General features: G+C 40.1%; 1 protein-coding gene across 1 annotated transcript in view; it reads left to right on the forward strand.

Annotated features, from left to right (window-relative positions):
* STPG4 (sperm-tail PG-rich repeat containing 4) overlaps positions 1–10,180 on the forward strand; it is a 36,307-nt gene extending 26,127 nt beyond the window's left edge. The window contains exons 6-8 of the mRNA XM_063317957.1: positions 7,445–7,597; positions 8,499–8,603; positions 9,816–10,180. Of these exons, the coding sequence (XP_063174027.1) occupies positions 7,445–7,597; positions 8,499–8,603; positions 9,816–9,932 (375 nt within the window). The 3' untranslated portion in view covers positions 9,933–10,180. The remainder of the gene's footprint in view (positions 1–7,444; positions 7,598–8,498; positions 8,604–9,815) is intronic.
* Positions 10,181–11,594: the final 1,414 nt, after the last annotated feature.

The following is an 11,594-nucleotide window of genomic DNA, read 5'->3' on the forward strand; positions in this document are numbered from 1 at the left end:
GCAGATGATACCACTTTGATGGCTGAAAGCAAAGAGGAACTGAGGAGCCTTATGATGAAGGTGAAAGAAGAAAGTGCAAAAGCTGGCTTGCAACTAAACCTCAAAAAAAACCAAGATTATGGCAACCAGCTTGATTGATAACTGGCAAATAGAGGGAGGAAATGTAGAAGCAGTGAAAGACTTTGTATTTCTAGGTGCGAAGATTACTGCAGATGCTGACTGCAGTCAGGAAATCAGAAGACGCTTAATCCTTGGGAGAAGAGCAATGACAAATCTCGATAAAATAGTTAAGAGCAGAGACATCACACTGACAACAAAGGTCCGCATAGTTAAAGCAATGGTGTTCCCCGTAGTAACATATGGCTGCGAGAGCTGGACCATAAGGAAGGCTGAGAGAAGGAAGATAGATGCTTTTGAACTGTGGTGTTGGAGGAAAATTCTGAGAGTGCCTTGGACTGCAAGAAGATCAAACCAGTCCATCCTCCAGGAAATAAAGCCAGACTGCTCACTTGAGGGAATGATATTAAAGGCAAAACTGAAATACTTTGGCCACACAATGAGAAGACAGGACACCCTGGAGAAGATGCTGATGCTAGGGAGAGTGGAGGGCAAAAGGAAGAGGGGCCGACCAAGGGCAAGGTGGATGGATGATATTCTAGAGGTGACGGACTCGTCCCTGGGGGAGCTGGGGGTGTTGACGACCGACAGGAAGCTCTGGCGTGGGCTGGTCCATGAAGTCACGAAGAGTCGGAAGCGACTGAATGAATAAACAACACAACAACAAGTATTGGGTTATGACATCCAGCAAGAATGTTATCCCCGTCATTGTAAGGCAGTCTTCTAATTAAGATTTGTCTTTCTTTTCCCTCTGTTACAAAGCAATTGTTGTATTTCTCCAGTTCATATTTTTCTGTGAAAATGTGTTATCAAGTGAATGCACTGTTCCACAAAGGACGGGGGAAGAAAGAATGCGACAGTTCCGTAGCAACTAACACATGTTAGTGCGCAGAAACGACAGTTTATGACAGTGATTCCCACATGCCTTTTACAGCTGAGCAGAAAAAGGGCATCTTTTGCTGAAATTAGCCATCAAATCTGCACTTTGGAAGAGAAAATAGTCAGCTGGTCTATTGACAAGGAATCCAGGCTGGCTGTTGGAAAGCAGTAAATGAACTTCTTTGGGAGGAAATGTCAGATTCTACTGTTTTCTTCCTTTATATTATTAATTTCCCCCCCAGCTGATCCAGGATTAATAGTATTATGCCTTTGCATCCAGGGGTGCATTTATTATCTAGGGGAATGCTTTTTCTGATGGAATGAGGTCACAAGTGACTTTCTGTTTTTTTTTTTTTTAATATATAGCTGGGATGATGGTAGTGAAAATGGGGCTTGCAGCTTTTGTATACCAACAGGAACTGCTTCATCTTCAGTTTTCAGGTAGTGATCAGTAACGTAAAGATGCTTTCAGAGTTCCACGTTGCCCTCCAGGCCAATCCTTGTCTTCATCTAACTCTCAGAATTTGTTTGCTTTTTACACAGTATGTATTCATACATTCCAAAGAGGAAGGGGAAGATGCTGGGGGTAAAGGAAATGAGGTGACCTGTCAGATATTTGCTGACCATTATTTATTTATTTATTTATTTCTCAAATTTCTAACATTATTCTTGGGGTGGGCAAGATGGCACCTGTGATCAAATCCTGCCCCCTTTTAACATAATCACATGCATGACACAGGGGTGAGAAGGGGTGGAGCTTTAATCACATGGTCATTGCTACCATCTTGACCTTTTTGTTCCCCATCCTCCACTGTGGATGCCCCTGCCAATAAGGACTGCTGATTTAAAAGAGGTGTACAATGTGTGGTCCATGGTTGTAAGTAGTCCTCTAAAGCTATGGTATATTTCTCCCTGAAGCCCCCCATATGTCGTTATTGAGGGGGTAAATTATGCATGTTTGATTCACTCATTAAGTGCCATTAAACGGGTGTTGACTCTTACATATTACATGGATGGATTCATAGGTTTAATTATATTACCTATAGTTGCAATTTTAATTAAATTTACTTGCTATTAAATCAAATCCATTTTAACTTTTGTCCTGCCCCTGCCCCTTCTTTGTTCTTGAGCCTGGCCACTGCTTGGAGCACACCTGCCAGCACACCATCTAAAACAGCCTTTCTCAACCTTTTGACCCTGGAGGAACCCTTGAAATATTCTTCAGGCCTTGGGGAACTCCTGCACATTCAGGCTCAATATAGGCCAGAAGTTTCCTTTTCGGGAGAGATGGGCGGTGATAGAAATTTGAAAAATAAACAAACAAATAAATAAATAACAAAATTATTATATTTGTTTCATATGTTGGCCTGTATATATGCATTAATTGTCCTGTTCAGACGATGAGGTGGCCAGTCAGCAGTATTATCACACTCTTTATTAAAAACAACTATTTACAACAATAAAGTCTGTGAGTAATAAAGCAAGCAATTTCAATCAAGACCACTCAGGCAATGACGGATGAACAGGCAAGGCTGTGGTATCAGTCTGAGGAAGAACCGCAAGGCAGAATTCAGCTAACTCTCTGATTGAAGCTGTCAGACTTGGCGATGCTAGAGTGCAAGGCAAGGAGGAAACGGAAAGCAAGGTTCCGTGGACTGGTACGCAGGAAGAATCAGTCTGGAGTGTGGAGGCTAGGCAAGGCTGAACAAGGCTTGGCTCTGGAGACTGGGCTGGACTGGGCTGGAGAGTCAAGGCAACGCTGATCTCTGGAAACAAGGCTGGGCTGGACTGGAGATTCTAGGCAAGGCTGAGAACTGGAAGTAAGACTGGACTGGACTAAAAATAAAGAATGAAACTTACCTCTTTGATGTGAAGTTGCATGAATTGGAAATAATTTTTTAAATAAATCGTGAGCTCCCAGGGAACCCCTAGTGACCTCTCACCGAACCCTAGGGTTCCACGGAACCCTGGTTGAGAAACTCTGGTGTAAAGGCTACTGATGTGCACCACACAAAGAGCTTGTGTAGCTCTGACTTAGCAAAATGGGAAACCACCTGGCTGAACTTATGCTCTACATTTTGGCATTCCACCAAATCAGAATCTTTTATATCTGAGTCATTAGGCTGTAAAGGATCTCTGAGAGACCATACTGACCACCGAACACAACCATCCACTTATTATAATGTATTTAAATTGATGCCTTGATGCTCAAGGTTTGAAAAGTCCTGCTTTTAGTTACGCTAAACCTGGATTTGGTAAATAAAGCAAGATACAACTTCACTTCAGATTCTGCTGATCACTATGTCACATGAACTTCACTTGCCCCCATCCCACTCAGCACTCAACAAATGTCCAGAGGCATGCATGCATTTATTTATTTATTTATTTATTTATTCATTCATTCATTCATTCATTCATTCATTCAAATTTGTTATAGCCAATGGACTTATGCCACTTCCCTCCCGTCTCTGACAAACACTGGATTTGATAGGAAGGACTTTTCCATGCACACACATATACATGCAGGGAATCACACGCAAGGGAAGATCCTGCTGCTTAATCAGGATACTTTCTTGGGGTAGGAGTTCTGTCTACATACTTAAGTATGTATGGAGATCTTCTCATGAACACCCAATGGAAGTTCCTTGGGGAGAGGCAATATGTATGTCCAACAGTTAATGGAATTACATACTTCTTAGGGCCCAATAAACCTATTTACATGTTTGTTGAATACTGACGGAAATTTTTCTGCCTTGCCAGGGCCGCAACTAGGGTCTGTATCACCCGGGGCAAACATGAATTCTGTACCCATTTTGGCGCCCCCCCAGCACTCATTTTGGTGCCCCCCCAGCACAGCGCCTGGGGCGCATACCCCGGTTGCCCCCCCCAGTTGCGGCCCTGTGCCTTGCTATGGAGAAACTCAGTTTCTGCTTGTATGCATAGTCATTTCAGTTTTGTATCCTATAAATAGATTTGGTAAAGATTTGTGTGGTTTCAAAACATATTCTTCCACCCAGAGGCAACAGCAGGAGAAAAGGTGTAAGAACATACCCTCTGAAAGGCAGGTCCTCTCAACCCACCCTCTGAGTTCTGAGTCTACTTCAGCTTTACCACCTAGAAACTGAGTTCCAAATTATCACTGTCAGGTTGAAATGACCCTACTTTGAATTTGCAAATCAAGGCAAAAAGGTGCCATTAGGGAGAAGCATGATTACCATAGTGTTTATGTAATCAGAAGGATGCTGTCAGCAAGCTTTAAAACATTTTGGATTTTCTGTTGGCTTTATAGGCTATGCCTCTTCCATGGGAGGTGTAATTCACCTTCTTCCTTTCAAGAAAGTTATGCTTGCTTGTATGGCATTTTTTAAAAATGCAACACAGCACTGTTTTTTTGTTATTTGGATTAGGATTTAATGCCTCTAGTCTTTTTCAAATACATTGCTAATTCTGTGATGTCATCCATGTCATAAACTTTGGAAGAACGCAGAGGACAAAGTTAGCTTCAAGAATCATAGTTCTACCTTCCTGATCAGGAAGATTCAGATCATTTCTGAAAGATTACAGTGGAAGAAAAAACAAAATTTTTGCAGTAGTTGATCAGAATTTATCCTGAAAGAGCAGCAGCTAACTAGGTGTAATATGAATTGTCTGAGGATTTTATTTGGCTTTTAAATAGATGTTAACCTTTCATTTGAAAATCCTTGAGGATCTCATTAATGACCTTGTGCCAGGTGGCCTCTAGTGACAGAAGAGCTGTTCCATGTAAACAACTACTCTTTAAATGAGTTATTGATACAGCTGCCATCCAATATTTTGCAACAAATGAACTGGAACTGACATCTCAACGTTTTCCTGTCTTGGAACAGCTGCAACCTAGATGGGTGTTCTTTGCAGGTGAAAACTAAGGCTGCTCAGCTATTGATGCTCAGAGGGTGGTTTTGCATGTGCTGTTCACTGTGCTGGAAGTAAATGGCCGTGGTTTTGGGACAGGCATGGATAGAGTGGAGATTCTGCATAAAGAGATAGGGTTGCCCTTCTGTGTGTAGTCTTGTCTCAGGTGTAGCATGGTTGAAGAAATCGAAGAAGGTTTAGGATGCAAAGTGAACCAACATAAAACCATTGTTATCTGTTTGCATAATTTTCAGAGGTGAAATTTATTCAAGTTCACTGAGGTTCTATTGAGTCAATAGTTCCCACCTTCTTCTCTCAAAACTTGTTTCAAGGCGGACTCTGAAGAGAAATATTGCACTTTTTTTGGAAAATATTTTAAAAATAATGGAATGCTGGGACCCCCATATGTGGGCTGGAAAAATCCAAAGAATCACTAGATTTATTGATATAAGAACATAAAAAACAATAATAAATGAAGAGAATTGCTGCAAACCTCACTTGAGGTCTTTGCCCCAAAGTACTGTTTTAACAGCCTTGCTGATTCCTTGGCTTTGCAGGCTTTGGATCTTCTTTAGGTATATTTGGTAGGTGAAGATATTTTGTACAGTGAAGGGAAAACTGTGGCAGCCAATACCCCAGGAAGTATGCAGGGAAATTTCAGAACTTTCTGCCAATGCATATCCCTTCTAATTTTGGAATAATTTGGTTTCACTATGTATTCCACCCTATGCTTGCAAAACACTACGCACTACCCTGCCACCAGCTGTTCCATTTTCCAATCATGCCCAACAAGTTTAACTTCAGCTGATGATCCCCTTTGCCTCCCTTCAGTCCTTCCATCTGTGAATCCTAAACATCTTTAGCACAAGGCTGAGCATGCAGGGAGTTCTCCAGGGAACCCGGGCTAAGCAGGAGCTGAGTTCCCAGCATGCCAGCCAATGAGCATTCACTTTCTCTCTTTCAGACTTGCCCATCAGCGCGTCCCTCTCTCCCAACTCAAGAGTTTCTGAGTCCTTTGTGAAGAAGAGAAACAAAAATATTTCACCATGGCCCTAATTTAGCAAGCCTTATGTAATATGTTATCCCTGATGATGTTACAGGCTAGGAAAGCTGCATTCAAAGGAACACAGGACTGAATAAAGTGGAGCAAGGAAGTGCAGGATGCAACAGTGTCCAGCGAGCCAAAGAAAATGAGATCAGAGATGAGGCTTTGCTCATCTGTAACAGAAACACAGGAGGAACAAAAAATCTAGTATTCAGTTTTGGGGGGCAACAGCGCAGTTTTTAGGACTTGGCAAAGTGTTACCGTTGACTTTCTGTTGATGTCATATGATAAATAGGGCAACAGGAATGGTATGCTAAAATCACTGTGTGGTAAGAGTTTTATCTCCAAAACATCTGGTGGTCACCATTTTGGAAAAGCTGATTATCGACTGTGTGTTTCTATAGCTGATAGATGAATAAAAATAAAAGTTGTGCATTCTTTGTGTGTTTATTATGCTGCCATAGAGTAGTATATTTTGAAAGGTCTATTCATATTTCATTATATTATTATAGGTCTGCAAAGTTCTATTCTGTCTTTTTTTCTGTCTTTTTTAGCCTTGCAATGTTTTAGCTAAAATGCAATAAATGCCTTATCAAGGGCTCCTAAATTATTAACTGTCCGTAACAATCCATGGCAGTTCCTTATGATTCACTTCCTGTTAGCTGCTTTTTAAAAAACGCCACTATGTTATGTCTGTTTGAAAATTTCAGACATATTTACGTAGAAAATCCTCTTAAACTTTTCTCGTGATAGACAGAAAACTGAGTTGCCCCAAGGGAAGAATTTACAAACATACTTGCACAGAAGATGTCGTTGTTTCAAAGATGTTAAAAAGCAGGATTGTTATGCTTAAGGGAACATGACAGATGCTAACATATGAACATAAAAACAACAACAGACAAATGTTAACATACAGCATCTCCCAGCTATAGGTAGATTTATTGTCTTGTTTTATAACAATAAATAAAAATATTGCTTTACTTGTTGGTATCACTTCTGTCTGCAAGTGGTTGAGAATAGATGGATTAGCGCAAATGCCTTTGTTAGCAAATGAGTCAGCAAAAGATCTGTGTCAGTTGTTTGTACGTTTAAAAGATAGTTCGTTTCTTTTTGCAAAGCAAAAGCTGATACCCTGTAATTACTCCAGGGGCTTGCAAACCTGTCAGAATCAGTCAGTGTTACTTAGCTCTTCGCTCTTCCTACTCTTCCTAGAACAAAACAGCTCTTTTCCTGTGGGTTTCCTGTGTGGGAGAGGCAGCAGGGATGAATGAGCTGGACCACTCAATTTCTCATCCCTTTCCACATTCTCATAGATAGGCTCCTAGTGTGGTGGGGCCAAGGGCATCTGTGTGTGTGGGGCAAATAACAACATGTGCATGATGATGTAATCAAGCAAAAGCCATAACTTACTTAGTTGCATGAGATGTCCTGATGCAAATACATAATTGTGTCATTTGCATGATTACATAATTGTACTTGTTATCATTTTGGCATCACTGTGGTTTGCTGCAGAGACTATTGTGTGGAGCTCCCCATGGTATGAGGGAGGGCACCAATGGACATGGCTCAGTTCTTTCCTCTCCAACCATCTTCATGAAGTACAGACACCTGAAACTTCTCCCTCAATCTGGGATCGACATGCATTACTCTAAGAAGATTCTCAAAGTGAGATGCTGGGTGCCATCACCCTTGATGGTTTCCTTGCCAGCAGGCAGCCACACAGGCAGATATTTGAGCAGACAAGCAGACATGTGCAGAGAAGATATGGTTGTAGCTGAACCTTTCCTGCCCCCAAATTGCTGCCATTCTCTGCCTATTCTTTCTGCTGTACAAAAGAGTCATAGTTTACTAACAGACAATGCATGTTCCATGTAGAAGATCCTAGGTTCTGTTCCTGGCATATTTTCTTACATATAAACTCAGTTTTTATAGGAGTCTAATAAGCTTGACCTGTGAACATGTCCTCAAATCTTGGCAACAAATGAATGTAGGTTTTTCAATCAATGTGAATAGCATGCACTGAACATAGGAAAGGTGAAAACTGCTGAGTCTGACCTGATTAACCCCTGATGTTGGTAAATGTGTCCTTTCCACATTTACTTTTGTGATCATCATGTGGTTGAAATCAAGTAGAAATAGTTGGAGGATAACTGCATAGAACCACCAAATTAGAAAGAGTCATTTAGGTAACTGATGGATGGATATTAGTCCTAGGCATCTTAAACAAGTTAGATTTTCAGTTTCTGTGTTGAGATATCCAGAATCTGTTTATTGAATGAGCATGGTGGGTAGGATTTGTACCAGTTTCATGATTCTTAATCTTATTTGGCATACCTCTCCAACAGTACAAATAAAATGACCCATTGAGATGTTACAAATGTCATCCATGCTATCAAGTATGCTGCGTGCATTTCAAGGGTTGAGTAGCTGTCTTGCACTGAGTACAACTGTTGATTATGTTAGCAGAGTAATATCTTATAGACTATAGCATGCTAGAAACAACAGTATTATGGAAATATTTATGTATACAGAACTTGTAAAAAAGATACCTTTTATTATGTTGTAGAAAGAAGGTCCAGGCCCAGGTGAGTATGAATTAAGGGATGCCCAACCAATTCCAATACGATCGTCCTTCATATCAGAAGTACCACGGCTGTTGCCAGCCCACACTGTGAGTATAATATTGAAAATGGCTCAATCCCTGCTTGCAGCTGTAGGGCTGATTTGGGGTTCCTGCCTTTCTTGGAGATAGTCCATATTCAGTCTTCAGCTTTTCAGCTTTCTTTAGGGGGAAAAACTGGTAGTACTTTCAGAATGTCAGGAAAATGTTACTTACATTCAGGTATTATTAAATTGCATCTGTGGAAATAAAACATGATTATGGAGAAAATCAAAAAGCTGAACATGGTGGCTGAAGTCTTAAAGAACATTTGACTGAATATACCTGGGATCTTCTCTGAAGTTGGGGAACCTGGGAAAAGAGGGTGTGCTCAGTCTTGAAAGGTCAAGATGAAGACCAAACATGGGGCCATTCTACTCCTTTTCTTGGCTACAATTTTATACTGCCTGAATAAAGTTAGTATTCTGTGTAATGTTTCATTTAGCAGTAAGCCTCTTCATCCTGCTTTCTAATATTCAATGCCAGCAAGTATAAAGCCACTGTGATAACTAGGCACATGTCTGTGAATTTTGTAATATTATATTTTAGTTTGGTAAATGAATACGATCCATTATTTTTAATCATATGAGTCATACATAATGTTAGTATAATTTAATTTGGATTCTTGCACTGAGAAAAGGGTTGGACTTGATAGCCTGAATGGCCTGTTTCCAAGTCTATGATTCTAGGACTGTGATTCTAATCAACCTGACTTTAGTTATGGCTGCTAAGGACATCTTAGGCAAGCCAACTATGCTGTAAACCAGTGTTGCTGCCTGGAGAATTCTGGGGATTGAAGTCCACACATCTTAAAGTTGCTGAGGTTGAGAAACACTGCTGTAGACAGAAAAAGAGAATGCTAATAGACTGAGGGATTCAGAATAGCCAGTTTCTTATATTCTCTATCTCAGTATTTTACACACTTGAAACGTACTCCCCACTGGTGAAATTAACAAGATATTCCTATATGTTGTTCTTTAATTCAGACTGATTCCAGATAGACAGGTCCAAATGATACCGGTTCAAAAGTGCTTTGGAGCTATTCTCTTTTCCTTTTTTTTTTTTGGTAGCAAGAAATTAAAAAAAGAAAAAAAGAAACATCCCTTGGAGTGATTTAAACTAGAGATTTGAGCTGTGTATCCTTGCATTGTTGTTGTTGTTTTCTTATGGAAGTCTACCTTCATTTATTTAATTGTGATCTTGTTTGTTTCTTATTCTGTACAGAAAGTCCCTGGTCCAGGATATTATTGGCCTACCAAGCAGTCACCAAGACAGCCTAGAACTATTGCCAGTCTTGGACGGGAACATACCATTTTCTTTAGTAACGTACCTGAACTTTAGACTACCAAGCATATTACGTTCTGGCGCATTAATTCATCCTCTGCATCTTCATTAAGACAACCTTGCCAATTTTATTCCTCTTGGTTTTAAATGGATTGTCATGTTGTTACCCTTTGCAAATGCTATTTTATTCATGCTGCTTCCTAGCATCCTAGATTGTTTCTGGTTTTAAATAATGGCATATCCAATAACTGTGGCTAGATCATGGCATACCCATGACTGATTATTTTATAATTTGTCTGAACTTAATCATTGCAAGGTCAGCACTGGAAGAGAAAGAGAATAGAGATGGTTCAGTTACCCAAGAGGATCAGCCTTCTCATCCTTTTCCTCATAAAAAGGATGTTTGGTGCCAGCCCATCTATATGCCATAGCTTTCTATTTTTCATTCCACCTTTTCACGTTGCCAGGATATTGTCTATGATCAATGAGCAGCTTATTCTAAAATAATGGCATTGAAATCAGCTCTGTAATTAATAGCATGCACTAGTCTCTTTGCAGAGTTTCAGGCTCTGCAAAAATAGTTTATATCCACTCAAAAGACTGCATCTAATGGGCCAGGAAGGGACACCATTGCAAAATAGTGGAAATGCCTATTCTTTAAAATTAAAATAATTACTGTAAGAAATCTAGGACTTCTTTCCTTACAATCCTTTTTTTAAAATCCTGGGGAATCTTCTATTTGAGAGCACTGTATTTTGGAGAAGGGGGAATGGTTTTGGTTTGGCATATGTTTCCCTTGTTAGGCTAGACTGAGTTGATGACTGTCTCAGGGTCTCCTCAAGCCCTTAATGATTAAGTTGTAACCCCAGATCTCCATAAGCAAAGGGTAACATGCTATCACTACTCCAGGCACTGCCAATTTACTATTCTATGGCAAGTAAGCCTAATAACTGGGATATTATGCTATATACTCCTGCTCTTTGGATACAATAAACAAAGTTGTTTGTATTTTTGGACTTTCCATGATGGCATGGCTATAAGAAGATCTATCAGGATGAGCTCCCAAACATCAGAGTTGACCACTGGCCATTTTCTACCTGATTTTGAATGGATAAAAAAAATGGTGCAAATTGGCCTTAACCAACATGGCACCATCCAGATGTTTTCATTCTGTGGGAAATTTGGGACTTAAATTCCCAACAAGTGTAGAGGGAACCAGATTAGTCTGAGCTAAACCAAAGATTTTTTTTTAAATAGATTCATTTTATAAATGAAAGCATGGAATAAAATAGCTATGAATTCATTCCAGTGTGGTCTCCATAGCCTTTATAATTTATAACGATTTGAAAAATTTAAGGGTTGATTATGGCAATAAAATAAGCATACCAGGGTTATTGATACAGGGAGGGAGTCAGTAAAGATGGATTGTAATAGGCATCTGAAAGGGAGGGGAAAGGGTTTTGAGGGTCTAGGGACTGCACACAAATGTTTTGGAGTGGGCAGGGCTATATCATCCATTGGCTGAGATTTTCTCTTGGGGTTGTGGGAAGTGCAAGTTTGAATATTTTACTTCGGGTTTTTTTTAACTGTTTCAAGCCCATTTTATAGCCTGCACTCCAGCTATCCTATGTTTCATGCCCAAACCTTGGAAAACTTGCCAGTAACTTTTGGCAGAACTCAAGTGGGCTCTGGAAGCCACCAGATTAGGAACAACAGAGG

This window comes from Candoia aspera, chromosome 1, assembly GCF_035149785.1.
Source record: "Candoia aspera isolate rCanAsp1 chromosome 1, rCanAsp1.hap2, whole genome shotgun sequence".
Taxonomy (NCBI): Eukaryota; Metazoa; Chordata; class Lepidosauria; order Squamata; family Boidae; genus Candoia; species Candoia aspera.